General features: G+C 41.9%; 1 protein-coding gene across 1 annotated transcript in view; it reads left to right on the top strand.

Moving 5' to 3' along the window:
* The window catches only part of LOC138265166 (solute carrier family 2, facilitated glucose transporter member 11-like), a 353,929-nt gene that overhangs the window by 325,093 nt on the left and 13,544 nt on the right, over nt 1-15,292 (top strand). The window contains exon 10 of the mRNA XM_069212714.1: nt 10,548-10,623. Coding sequence (XP_069068815.1) covers nt 10,548-10,623 — 76 coding nt within the window. The remainder of the gene's footprint in view (nt 1-10,547; nt 10,624-15,292) is intronic.

Raw genomic sequence — 15,292 nt, 5'->3', positions numbered from 1 at the left:
TCAGCCAGAATGTTTTGAGATCCAGGAATATAGGTGATGTAAAAGTCATACTGACTAAAGAAAAAGGCCCAACGCGCCTGGCGACTATTTTGGCATACAAAATTACGTAGACATTGCAGATTACGGTGATCTGTTCTCGCCTCGAAAGGCTCCTTGGATCCCATCAGAAACTGTCTCCATTCGATGCAGGCTGTCTTCAGAGCTAACAACTCTCTTTCTAGTACTGAGTAATGTTGTTCAGCTGAAGAGAGAATATGGGACAAATAGAAAACAGGATGCTCAAGACCATCATCTTCTTGAAGTTGAAGCAAGACTGCTCCAATAGCTTTTTCGGAAGCATCGGTAACTACGATAAACTGTTTATTGGTATCTGGATGTCTCAAGATGGGAGCTTGAGTGAATGCCTTCTTTAATTCTTGAAAAGCTGTTTCAGCCGCCTTGGTCCAGACAAACCCCTGTTTTAGATTTTCCTTCTTTAAGGTATGGGTTATATGGCTGGTCTGTTTAGCAAAGTCTTGAATGAACTGTCGGTAAAAATTTGCTAATCCTAGGAAACATTGTGTTTATTTGATAGAAGAGGGAGAAGGCCACTCTAGAATTGCTTGTACCTTTTCTAGGTCCATAGCTATGCCGGTGGAACTTAAATGATAACCCAGATATTTGACTTCCGTCTTATCGAACTCACACTTTTCGGGTTTACAGAATAGTTGATGTGCTCGGAGTCTGTGAAGGACTTGTTTCACATGAGAAGAATGGAGTTCGAGGTGTCTGGAAAAAATAAGGATATCGTCCAAGTAGATTACGAGTGTCTGGTTCAAGAGATCGGAAAATATTGAGTCCATAAACCTTTGAAATATAGCAGGAGCGTTCGTAAGACCAAAGGGCATGACTTTATGTTCAAAATGACCGAACGGTGTCCTGAATGCTGTCTTCCACTCGTCTCCTTCTTTTATACGTAAAAGGTGGTAAGCTCCCCGAAGATCCAACTTGGTAAAACGTTGAGCCCCTCTGACTGCCTCTAAAATATCCTTAATGAGGGGCAAAGGATAACGATCCTTAATAGTTATCTTGTTTAGGCCTCGAAAGTCTATGCAAGGACGAAGATCTTTGGTCTTCTTAGGTACAAAAAAGAGAGGAGCCCCTGCTGGAGAAGATGATGGAACAATGAGACCACCCTGTACATTTTCCTCCAGATACTCCTTAAGAACTTCCTTTTCAGGTTCCGTGAGAGAATACATCCTCCCAAAGGGAACGACTGTTCCAGGTTCCAAAGGAATAGCACAATCGTACTCTCGATGTGGAGGTAATACAGGTCTGGATGGTTTTTGAAACACGTCTTGGAACTCTAAATAATGTTCAGGAACCCCTTGGACAGTGTTGATGGAATACTCCGTAGTACTCTTCATAGGTGTTAATCTGTTTGGTGACCAATATTTATCGGAAGCAAAGCAATTTTCTTGACAAAACTGGGAGGATAAAGAAATTGTCCGGGTTACCCTGTTCACATATGGGTTATGTCTAGTAAACCATGGAATTCCGAGAATAATGGTATGGTTGGGAGATGAAATGAGATCAAAAGAGAGGTGTTCTTGATGATTACCAACCTGTAAATTTAACATCAAGGTCGTTGTATCGACTGGACCTGAGGATATTAAAGATCCATCCACGGTGTGTACTTGTTCAGGAATGTCTTTGGGTTGAGTGGGAATTTGCAGATTAGTGGCCCATGTCTTATCCATGTATATACCACTAGCACCACAATCCAATAATGCCATAGTTCTTTCTTGGCGGCCATCAGGTAGTTGTAATATGACTGGTAACACGAACAAGTAAGTTGTATTGTCGTTGAATGAGCTGATAGAAGGTATAGCCGATGATCCCGTCCCCTCCCTTCTTACAGAGGACGGGAGGTGGCGTTTCCCAAGGGTCTAGGTGGACGTACAGGACATGTACGAAGCATGTGACCAGCAGAACCACAGTAGAGGCACAATCCCTTCTTCCGTCTGTCTTCCTTCTCACTAGCAGAGAGTGGCCCTCGAGTAGTATCCACTTGCATGGGTTCCCCTTCTATATCTTTAGCAGGAGGACGAGATTCCTCAGGATGAGGTGGATACATCCGTGAAGAGCTTGGCTGAGACGATCCTCTACTCCTTCTCTTCTCCATTCGTCGTTCTCGAAGACGATACTCGATGGAAAGTGCTTGATCCATGAGGCCACGAAGATCTTCAACTCTGGTGGAATGTACTAATTCATCCTTAATTTCTTCCTTAAGTCCTCTGCGAAACAAAGTTACCAGGGTACGCTCCACCCAAGTGGTCTCTGCCGCTAATTGTCGGAAACGTGTAATATATCGGAGGACATCCTGGGAACCTTGCTGGATATCACATAATGCTTCCTCTGCCGAGGCTTCCAATCCTGGGCGACTAAACATTTGTTTGAAGCGGGTCACGAAGGCAGAATAGTCCGACAATACTGGATCGTTGGATGACACCATCGGGGTTGCCCAGGCCAAGGCAGGACCGGATAATGCACTAATAAGATATCCCACCTTTGTCCTGTCAAGAGAGAATTGGGTAGGTCTGAAGGCGAAGTAAACCGTTAATGCATCCAGGAATTCACGCAGTTTAGTTGGTTCACCAGAGAAGCGAGGCGTTGAGGCGGAGATAGTCGGAACATCGCCACTGCGGAGGGCCAAAGCCTGTCGTAAGACCGCATTCTCGTTGCGCAATTGTTGCAATTCCTGAGCTTGGTGTTGAATAGTAGTCAAAAAAGATGAATCAGGATCTGCAGCCGCCGCCACTGTGTCATCCATAGTGTCAGAAGATGTCGGAATGGTTTGGCGCTGCATTCTGTCACGACTCACGTGCTGCTGGCGCCTGGAAACCGCAGATCTAGTGGCGTAGGTCTTGAGGGTTCGGCTTTGGCCCAGAAAAGAGCGACTCTTTCTAGTAGCCACGGTGCTGCAGGCAGTGGAAACGCCAAGAACAGACCGTGCCCTTTAGAATTAGTGCCAGAGGGAAAAAACCCCAATAAAGGGGAAAAAACCTCCAAAAAATTGATTCCTGAAACGAAAACAAAACCAGGAATCAAACAGGAACAAAATGCAGGTAAATGCAAAATTGAAAAGATTCAGAACCGAAGGCTAAGAATCAGGAGCGAAGACACAATCTGAGCAGAAAGTGATGCAGCGCAAGGAAAGGGAGAAAACAGAGCCCTTATATACCAAGAAACAGGAAGTGACCAACAGGAAGTAAAAAGACACCATTTTAGATAGGGAAAAAGTACATAGGATAGAATAGAACAGGAACCATAGAAAATAGGGACCAAGGAATGCTGGGAAGAAAAAGGTAACATGGGAAGGGGGAAAGACATAAAGAAAGGACAGAAAAATGCCTCGAAAAAGTAAAGAAGAAAAAGAAGAAGAAGAAAGAAAAAGAAACAGGTAAGGAGGGGTCAGGGGAGAACAGGGACACAACAGAAGGCAGAGCGAGGCCCAAAATAATATCTGGGGCCTCGCGCTGTACAAAGAAGACTCGGGGCGCGCCGCGTCTTGAGAACGCGCTGCGCGGCGCAACAGTAGGTCCCCCCCCCGAAGGTCTAGGTTTGAAGGGAAACAAACGATGAAAACGAGAAATCAAAAGAGGGGCGTGAACAGAAGAAGCATCTTCCCAAGAGCATTCACTAAGAGGATAACCCTTCCAGTGAATCAAATACTGAAGACGCCGGTGAAAAAGGCGAGAGTCACAAACTTCTTGAACCTCATATTCAGGGACATCATTCACCAACACAGGAGGAGGACAAGGAAACTGACGAGAGAAAGGATCAGGGACATAAGGTTTGAGTTGGGATACATGAAAGACCGGATGAATTTTCCAAGTATGAGGCAAGCGAAGACGAACAGTGACAGGATTGAGCAACTGAAGAATACGAAAAGGCCCATAATAGCGAGGCGTGAACTTATTCAGAGAAAGGCGAGAGGGCAATAATTTGGAAGAAAGCCAGACTTTATCCTGAGGGTGATAATCAGGAGTGGGTCCACGTTTCTTATCAGCGATCTTCTTCATATATCTCTTAGTGTGCAATAAATTAGATCTAATTAGCTTATGGAGTTGCAGGAGACGTTTGGAAAAAGATGTAATGGCAGGCAGAGGAGAGGTAGATTGAGGAGCAGTAGGAAAAGAGGTCGGATGATAGCCATAGGAACAGAAAAAAGGAGTGACCTTGGAGGCACTATGGACAGAATTGTTGTAGGAATATTCAGCAATAGGAAGATAAGTGTTCCAGTTGCTTTGGGTGGAATTACAAAAACAACGAAGGTATTGTTCTAGTCCTTGATTCAAACGCTCAGTTTGTCCATTGGTCTGAGGATGGAAACCGGACGATAGTGCTATATTGATATTTAGTGTCTTGCAAAAATGTTTCCAAAACCGAGAAATATACTGGGGACCCCTGTCAGACACAATGGTATGTGGAAGTCCATGGAGACGGAAAATATGGTCGATAAATATCTGGCTCAATTCTTGGGATGTTGCAACAGCATGCACCCCCAATTAAAAAGAATAGGTGGGAAGCAGGCAAGGGCTCTTTAGGTATTTCACGAAAATGCCAATTCTGTAAAGGGAGCTGAAAAAGGCAATCCAAAACCTGAAGACAACGGATACACAACTTGTCCCATGGGAAAAAGTTGGCAATTGTATAAAGAATATCAAAAAGAGTTTTGGGAAAATTGAAACTCAAAGAAAGTGGTGTTTTGGACAAAATTAATCTGTAGTGCAAAGCAGACCAACTCCAAGTAATTTTGGGAGATCGTGAATTGTCTCAGAAGACCAACCAATGCAACCAATAAGTCAGATGTCCAGGAAGAAGTGTGGGCTGACTATTTGGCAGAATGTTTGAGGGAGGTCCTATGTTTGAAGTGTCAGAAATAAGTGATGGTACAAGATGCCCAAATAATGATTGGGGCAATAATGGATCACAACACAGAAGGAAGAGATGTAATAAATGACATAAATATTCCAAAAGCCCCATATCCCAACAAAGCTCTGGACAAGCCAAAGCAGCATTTCTACTTGCCCAATGACGTTAAAAAAAGGCCCATGAGGTAGTGATTCCAAACATATGTCTGGCAAATTCTCTATCCACCTTATTCAAAGAGGTTGAGTTAACTGGGACAATCCTGATGAGTTGGAGAGGCAACAAAAACAAAGAGGGAGAAGGAGGTTGTGGGGCTAGGTCTGTCCTCCTTATAGCCTATATGACATTACAAAAGAGGCCCAGTTAAAGGAACTACCACAGGATGAATAGGAAAAAGGATTTTCCTGTTAGAAAAACTCTCACCCACCAGGGTTACCCCTTGGTGGCATGCTTCATCATTGGGTTTCTTCCCATTCCGATACGGAGCGGTGTGTGCTATGACCTACGGGATAAGTAGGAGCACTGATGTAGTCTTGTCAATGTGAATCACAGGAGGGATAGGTGTGGTGGGGTCTTGGGTGAGTTAAAAATACCTGTAGCCTAGTAATTCCAATGATTTAATAGATCTCTTGGCGGCGGTATGAAAAAAAGGGGCTGCTGAGGTGGGCGATGTAATGTACCTGACCTCCTAGTCTACATATTTCAGAGCCTTACCCTTAGGCTCCTCTTCAGGACCAAGGTGGACTCCCTGGTGCCACTCCCTGTTTGACTACCTCTAATGAAAGCATAAATAATACATACTCTGTGATATGGTGCAATTCACCTTAATAATGTGTTGTCATAAGATGATACCTATCGTTTATGGTGTCCATCATTGATACCTGTGGAAATACAAGAGAGGCACAGTTATCATAGCCTCCATTTGTAATGGGCCGCTATATATGTTGTTTGTGGGTGTGGTGCCACCTATTTCCAAACTGCACCCCACTCGTGGGAAACGGCACTCGTGACTATCAGGACTGAGAGACTAAAGTACTCTCACAATCAACAGTACAATACATACTACATTTAAAACTTTTAAACATGTAAACATATGAAATACATCAAATAGCACACACATGGTGCATGCGTAACCTACTCGGTAGTATTGGGATTCTCATATCATAGCACCTCCGGCAGGGGGGGTGCTTGTAGTCACACTCTAAAGATTTGGCAAGGTTTTACAATCAATTCATCTTACCGCCATGTAAACAATGTTCAAAAGGCCTCCTAAGACTATCTCACCCCTCTTACACAGCCAATGTGGTATTACTAAGTTTAATAAAAGTTGGGTTACAGAGATCAGTGATCCAACTAAAAAATGATACCACTGCCAACAAACTGGAAATCAGTATAGTTTAAACCAAAACAATGATAATCTGGAGCCGTCCAGGGCCTTCGCTTAGGAAATTGCTGGACGGAACTCAGCTGGAGGAAGTAAATAGTTACAGGTACCTAGGAGCATACATTGATAATATATTCATCAGGAGCAGATACAATATATGTGAAAAAAAAAGAAATACTCTGGAATTTGTGTTTTGCAAAACTGCTCTAGCCGGCGGCTTATGCAAATGTTGTCTTGTACGGGAAAGAAGCGCTCCTGTTGGACAAATTGTAAGTAAACACACTCAAGTGGGTGTGTAGAATTCCTCAAAATGCCTCACTGGTGCAACTGTGCCTGGAATTTGGGCTCATCAATGAGGTGTGAGGGAGAATGCATAGCACCATAAAACGCTGGTACAAGATTAGATCAAGCAAAGAACAGTATTCATTAAACAGCTCATTATGGTTGGCGCTTGAAAGAGGTCCACAATTTACTTGCCACAAATATATTTTCAAGGCACTAAAGTGGACAAATACTACTGAGCTGTGGATCAAGAACTTACCTTTTACAACCTTTAGGCAAGCAATAAATAAAGCTGCGAAATTGCAGTCACACCTGGTTGACAAAAATATCTTCAGCCAACGTTCACATCCTTGGATGGTGCTTAAACAATATGATAACCTAGAGCCAGCTCTATATCCAAGTGTTACAATCTCGGGCAATCTGGAAAGAAGGTTGATGGCAATTTGTTTTGTCCATTTACCAACATTGACTGATCAACTACCTTGGAAATATAGTGACGCTACATCATATAGACTTTGTGGATCCAGTTAAGAGGACTTTATACACCTGATATGCATATGTCCCTATCTACAAAAGGCACGCATCACTTTGTTAATAAAGAGCATTATCGCCTGGTGCATATGTGCATGTAGGTCTGCCACAATAAAAAGCCTTAAACCAGCCAATCCCCAGTTGAACTGTAAATTGATGAAATATCTATTGTTACATGAACAAGTGATTTCTACAATTAACAACTAGGGACGGAACTGTAAAAGAGCATTGAGCCATGTTGAGTTGGAAACTTATGATAAGTTTTGCACTTCTCAGTTGATGGTACATTATTTAATTTTACAGATTTTTTAAACCTTGGTTAATAAAGTTAGATTACTGCTAATTTCACAAAGATGAATTGGAACTGATTTTGTTTATAGAAATCCCTGGATATTATTTTGTGACAAATAATTGCACTGAGGGGGGAATTAACTTAGCACAAATGCTTTTTATTATGTGGATCGATATAGTACACTGATTTTACGTGTTTTTGTGAATATAATAGCCATTTATAAGTTTACAGGTAACATTGTTACGGTTTTAATCAACCAAAACAATAAAGAATTGAATTAAAAATTAACACATATTTCAAATCAGCCAGTCACCCTCAACTCTTCACTCAAGCGTTCATCAAACCAACCAGTCAATCTTGGTTCTTCATATCTGCAGGGAAATTACCTCCTATACACTAACACGCATTTCAATTCAGCTGGTCACCTTCGGCTCTTCATACCTAGAACGTGTCTTTCCTTTCATGCCACCAATAACATCCTCTAAGCTAAAGTGTTACCTTATTTCAACCACAGTATCATTGGCTGTGTCATAAAACATATGTTATAATTTACAAAAAATCTAAGTGACAATTTATGGTTCAAACGGTTGCTAACTAGGTGAATATAGAGTTTAGAAAGTAAACATTTTAGGGGGAATGTCCGTGAACTTTAGGGTGAAAGAAGAAGATTACACATTTTAAGAAGGTGAGACATATCAGTGGGTGAGAGGGTTATGTCACATGGAGTCACATTAACTTTACATTGTGACATGTAGTTACATTAACTTTACACCCCAGTAACGGAATGTTTTCCTAACATGTGCCACAAATGAGACAGTTTCGACTGTAAGCCATCTATAATGAAGCTATCCAAAATGTGAAACTTTGAAGAATATCGCTGTCAGATAGCCTCAGGGATTTGATGAAACGTGAACCCATAAACCATCAGCTTTATGTATCATGCTTCCCTCTAATCTCATCCACTGACAGACAAACAGACCAACTGCCCTCATCTGCTTCATGTCCCTGCTTCACGCTCTCATTAAACCAAGAATGCACACAAAAATGTATTTAATTAATACATTCTCAGTATTGTAGTTGGCTGAGCTAGTCTCATCATTCCATGCAAGGTGCAAATCCTGATTAGAACATGGTAATGTTGCAAGCTCCATTGGAGACAACGAGTGCTCTGGGCTTTTACTGGCTGGTAAAAGCCTGAAGCGTCAACATTCCACTATTTTTGTTCACAACAACATTTCGGGGTCCGTGAGGACTTTGTTTTATTTATTAGAACATTCTGCAGTCTAGTGGCGGAATGTTCTAATAGCCTTATAGCCCTTCGTAGATGGGCTATACCGCCAATTAAAGTCCTGCACCCTTGTTAAAGGCCTTTGGCTCGGGCCTTTAACACTGGAGCGGGCCTTTAATGGCCGGTATAGCCCGCTACGGTGGGCTCTAAAGCTATAATGTGTTGCACACGTTAGAACGATCTTTTAGCCATTGATGTAGCGCACTAGCTGTAAATCCTATCAGTGGTTGGCAAAATGCCTGTCACTGAACTAACTAAACGAAAAGCATCAAGAGACAGTTCATTTTGTACAAATGCATGAATGGCAATTCATCACAATGCCAGGGGTAGCAGAAGTGACACAGTGTGCCTTTTGATCTCAATGACATCACAGGAAGTGATGTTATATGACCTTTGATCTGATGTTACACTCCCCTCAGCTGTCTGTTTTGCAGCCCTCTGCATTTTTTATTACCCCTCTTATCTTACTTGTCTTTCTATCTCTTTGTTGTCTCTCTCATCACGCCTTTTCTCTTCTGTAACTTAACTCACTAGGCTCCTTATATCTTACATCCTTTGCTCTCTCCCCTTTCTCACTTGTTTGTCTTTTTTTACCTCTTTCACCTGTCTCCCAATGCTCTTACTCCCTTGTGTACCTCTTTCTAATCAGTTTCTTTCCCAATCTCACCTTCATATCTCTCACCTTTCCTCACCCTCACCATGGACGTCAGTTCACCAAAACGTCAGACGTAGCGAAAGTGACATCACAAGCCATTTCATCTTAACTTTCAATCACCCACACATGCATGCACACACATTCACTCATACACACTCTTTTACATAAGCACACTCTCACCCGCAAGCATGCACAGCATACATGTAAATGTGTTTTTACTTTCCTCAGCTACCAATGAGGGTCATATTCCAGCTAACTGTACTCTATTTTTTATTACACTAATAGTGAATAATATATTATATGATTCACTATTAATGTAATAAAAAACTATTTGAAAACAAAGAAGTGGAGCCCCAACCTATGTCCATAAGGATGAGCTGCGATTGTGTTTCTGGCACTGATTTTGGCACCTTTGAGGCCAGGGGTCGCAGAGGCAGTGCCAGGGGTCGCAACATGCAAGCTGGGGGTCGCAGCTGCGACCCCTGGCAACCCCAAAATGACGTCCATGACCCTCACCGCTCCCTCAGTTGTTTTTTCTAATGTATCTGTTTCTTTAAACTACATAACCACGCTGTCTCCCATTCATTCCTGTCACTTTCTCACCACTCTCTGAATTGTCTCCTTTCTTTCAACTGTCAATTTCTCACCTGTCCTCATCCCCAGCTCTCTCAGCTGTCTTCTATACCTGTCTCTTTATCCCACCTCTCTTTTCTTACACCTGTGTTTCCTTCTCTCTGAGGTGTCTCTCTCATCACAGTACTCACCTCCCCCATCAGCTTCTCCGTTGTCTATCACCAGCTGTCTCATTATCACTTTTCTCACACCTGTCTCTCCCTCTTTTCCTGTGTCTCTTAACTATTGCTTTCTCATCCCTCTATCTATACCACATTTTTCATACTATCTTCCCCTCTCATCCATTTTCCTCTGTCTCTGACTCTTGGTTTGTATCTTTGTCACCTGCTTATGTGTCTATCACCTATCACTCTCACTTGTCTCATTCCCTTTCACACCTGTCTTTTTCTCTCTCATACCTGTCATCTGGCCTGTTTCTGATTCTCTTTCATTCCTCTGTGTCTCTCATACACATTCCTGTTTTTGTCTCCCAATCTCTCTCCCATCTCTTTGAAGTGTTCTCTTGCTGTGTTAATACTACTGACTGTCACAATTTTATTAACCCTGGTCATAATTTCTTCAACTCTAGGCATCGTTCCCCTGGCTATCATATGCTAGTGCAATTTTCATCACTCTCTTTAGCTTACTGTTTGGGCTCGGTCCATGTAAGTACTAATACATTTACAATCGCAATGTATTACTATAGTGCAAAGTCCAAATTCAATGTTATTTCCAAAGTATGGACTAAATATGTTGATAACTTGCTGCTTACTGCTTTCCAGGACCCAGGTTACACTTTGTACTCTGTTTTCAGTGTCTGCTAGAAAGGCTTTACATAGGTCCAGGGAATGGTCAGTGACCACATGTTTAACTTAGTACAGATACTCAACAGGTATGACCTGTGACCATATTTAGCAGGTACTGGCCACAGTGCATGGCCTTCAGCCACTCCCAGTGCCCTGTATTTCTGTTCTCTGCGTGCATTGGCCTTAGCCAGCAGACTTAGCAAGAATATATTGGGCATGAATATATGTATTTACAATGCAATTATTATACATGCCTTTTCCACGCAGATTTCTGTTACTTTCACGAAATTGAAGACCAGAGCAATTATAAATTGGATTTATTGTAGACTCCCAACTTCTCACAAATTCCAGAGCTAGAACACAAAGATAAGTATGGCATGAGAGCAAGGTTGGAAAATAAATAATGAAGGCATTTAAAGTAACAGTAACAATATATAACACATCTTTACACTTTAAACATCGCACACAATAATGCACACACACATGACCTACAAAGACCCACTACACATAATCTGCTAACTTGCTAGGGTGCCTTCGGCAGTGATTAGTCTTCTTGATCTAGGAAACCACCAATTCAAAAGGGTCACCGGTTCCTGGGTCATTAATATCCCCTCATCATTGTACTTACATTTGCCACTCTTCTGACATTCCAAACTTTTCCATCTTCAGTGACCACTGGTTTTGTTGACTGTGACAACTCATAGCCTTTCCAAACCTAAGATCATTTTTGGCCAACATCCCAGGTTTGGGATCCTGACCCAATCTCCTACTTTAAATTCAGGTTCTTTGACTTTCCATTTGACATCATTAGCATGTTTGACTTTCTTCGGTTTCCTTTCAACTTTTAGCCCCACTTCCTCTCTCACCTTACCATCCTCCTTCTCACACTGCTTCTTCTTAAACCACCAGGGACACATCTTGGACAGAGGATCCCTTCCCTTCAGCAGTTTAAAAGTGCTATCTTCCATGGTAGTATGAGGGGTGATGCCATACAACCACCAGGTTTCCCTCAATTTATCTTTCCACTCCCATCCAAAATCATGCACCCATACAATGCTTTCCTTCAATACCCAATTAAACCTTTCCAGCTGTCCATGCCCTTGTGGTTCTTATAATGCAATAGTGACATGGCGGACATTACAATTCCTGAGGAAACGTTCCATGTCATGTGATCTGAACTGTACACCATTGGCACTGACTAACACCTCAGGAAACCTTTCCCTAGCAAAATAATCTCCTTGAAAAACTGAATGACAGCAGCAGTATCGACCTGAGAAATGAACTTCACTTCAGGCCACTTAGAATAATAATGCACTAGAATCATGGCTAATTTGCAGTCCTGCGGCAAAGAGATAAAGGTTCCCGAAATGCAAAATGCCACTTTCTGCCATGGAAACTCTGGCCACTCAACAAGACACAATGGTACCACCTTCAACATCTCACTACTGACACAATTCACACTCTCTTTCAAATATATCCACTACTCTAAACATACCAGGGTACCAAAAAGTCATCCTAATCAGCCTCTTCATAGATTGAATTCCTGAATGTCCTTCATGGGCTAACGAAAAAATGTGATCCTGCAATCCACAAGGTGGTATACATTTTCCTTCTTAAAACAGCATACCACCTTCCACCTCCAATTCTCGTGACATTTTCCAGTATGGAAACAAATTAGCTGATATGCTACTCATCTTGGGCTGTCCTTCTTTCACATACTCCAAAACACTCTTCAGAAGCAAATCTTCCTCCACGCTCTCCTTCCACATTTCCTCACTAATACCTTCAAATTTTCATGACAAAACACATCAGTAATGGTGGCTACTATTTTGGTATCTCCTGCCTCATTAGAGTCTTCCAATTAAGACCTGGTAATCAGGACAAACAGTCCACTGTGATTTTGCTTTTCCAAGCATATATAATCTTTGCTAAATTCAATTTGATGATATGCCGACTGTAGGTCAAGTGTGGAAAATATTTTTGCTCCCCTCTGTAATCTCACAACCTTATCGATATTAGCGGGTGACAGTCGACCACAATATTGGCTATGATTGAGCTAAGATCTACACATAACCTCAAGGTCTTATCAGCTTTGCAAGCCAAACTATGGGTGATACCCATTCAGAGGATTCCACCCCCTCGATGATACCCTCACTCAGCATCTCATTCAGCATACCCTTAAGTTTATCCCTCACATTCATAGGTACTCCTCTTAATTTCTGTTTCACTGGTTGTGTCCCTTGTCTGAGTTTGATCTTATGAAAGTAGTCCTCCAATTTAACCAATCTCCCACTGAACACATTAGAGAACTGTGAGATTAACCATGCCACATGGTCTAGTTCTTTTACCACTAAAACAGGCTCTTTGTTACTTGGGTTCAATATGATGCTCAATTTTCACTGTTCCTTCCATCCCAGAACAATTACGCCCTTAACAGGCCTGTACATCCTTATATGGGCTTCTCTTTCTTTGAACCTTATGACCCTTCTTTATAACCCACCACATCAATAGCAGACCCATCAAAACTCACAGCCACAATATCTGATTCTCTTAACTCATCCAAAGTCAAAACATCACTGGACGCTTTTACAAAATATTGTTTTGTAACTATTGTCCTTGGGGAACCAGAATCTGGCATTTAATCCAATGTTTTACCTAGTATGTGAACTTTGCATAAGGGAGGATTTCTAAACTAACAATCCTCCTCATTTTCATCCTGAGTACTGGTGGATAGCGCTATCCCTTTCCCCCATCATTATTCATTTCCCTGTCACTTGTGCACCTTATAGATCCTACTTCACTCATATTTGCAGCCTTCCCCCTTGACGCATTAGCCGTCTTCATAAGATCTTTACTCACTTATGCAGAATGTCCCACACATCCATATCGGTTGAACTCTTTACCAGTGGCAAGACACTGGGGAGATGAAGCCAAATGGTCAAACCTCCTCCCAGCTTGAACATTCTTAGGACTAGAACTATCATTCAGACATACTTCTTCTGTCACACTCACTGTTTTTGTATTACTATTGTGTATGGATTTCATCCACTTCTCAGAGTGCTAAAGGGATTTAGCTCTAGTAGCAGTATCCTCCAACTTTGGATCTCCCATCACCCACAACTGTTCTTGTGTTTTGTTTTTACTTTTGACATTGACAATTATCTGGTTCCTGATCATCTCACTAGTCATAATTTTAGAGTTACATTTCCTGTAAAGTGCTCTTAAAGCTGTAAGTAAAGTATGAAATGACTTTCTCTCCCACTGAACTCTCATATAAAATTTAAATCTGTTTATGGCTATACTGGAATTAGGCTTGAATCTGTGCTTTATTCTTAACAAGACTTCCTCAAAAGCATTAAGATCTCCTTGTCCCTCCTGAGGAGCTTCTTTTGATAATGTCCTAAAAACCACTTGTCCTTCTGTGTCCAAACAATGAAGTAAAATATTTTTTTTCTTTCAGCCCCCATTCTATTTCCAGCTATAGCCTTTATGTGTGTCCAAAGTTCCTTCATCCATCGAGACCACGGAATGGGAGGGTCACCTTTGCATTGCAAAAATTTGTCAGGTAGATCAAACTGCATGGTGACACACAAAACATGATCAGTAAAAACATAATGTTACTTTAGCCCTACTGTTCCTTAAACCACACAGCGCAGCCGTGTGTTTCAGCATTGTAGAAAATTTGAAAGAAAATTACCTCACACACTGTAGTAGCTCCAAGTATAAACATTGCACCTTTGCTAATATGGCGCCACATCCATCGTACCTGCTCCAAACACATACACTGCATGTTTACCAATATGACACAGTTGTACGTGTCATCCAGCATGATGACCTATGACTCAGTGCATGGTGCACGCATTCACGTCTTCCCGCACAGCGTCCTCAAAGCAAGGGACAGCATATAAAATCCCTTTCTGCAATAGACGTTGCACACCATGCAGAGGATCTCCACTGACGTGCCTTCAAATGCACGCATCCTTCTGAAGAGAACGAGATGCTATGATTACAAAGCAAATTGGAAAGACGCCACAGTAACGGCGAGCTTTGAATGAATTACAAAGCACCTCTAATGTGATGAATGTGAACCACTGTAGTTGTTGGGGCTGCGGCAACACTACCAATCAATCAATCTGAATTTATAAAGGGTGGATAATCACCCTATAGGGTATCCAGGCACTTATGCACCTAAGTCCACCTGACAGTCCTCAATATGTCATTGATGCTTCCAGAAACTTTCAGCAGTGTACATTCCCAGTAAATGTAAATTCCAGACGGGGATACAACTCCTGTGCTGTGCTGGGTGTTATTCCTTGTCGCCAGTTTTAAATTCACCAACCTGAAGACCAGAGCAATTATAAATAGGATTTATTGTAGATCAGCACAGAGCAGCACAATATCCGCCCGTAGTACATGCAGTCCAACTTGCAACCTCTTTTACGCTCCAGAGTCAGAATGCAAAGATACATCTGGCATGACAGTAAGTTCAGAAAGTAAATAATGAAGGCATTTAAAGTAACAGTAACAA

This window comes from Pleurodeles waltl, chromosome 11 (genome assembly GCF_031143425.1).
Source record: "Pleurodeles waltl isolate 20211129_DDA chromosome 11, aPleWal1.hap1.20221129, whole genome shotgun sequence".
In the NCBI taxonomy this organism is placed as follows: domain Eukaryota; kingdom Metazoa; phylum Chordata; class Amphibia; order Caudata; family Salamandridae; genus Pleurodeles; species Pleurodeles waltl.
This window is presented reverse-complemented; position numbering and strand designations above follow the sequence as displayed.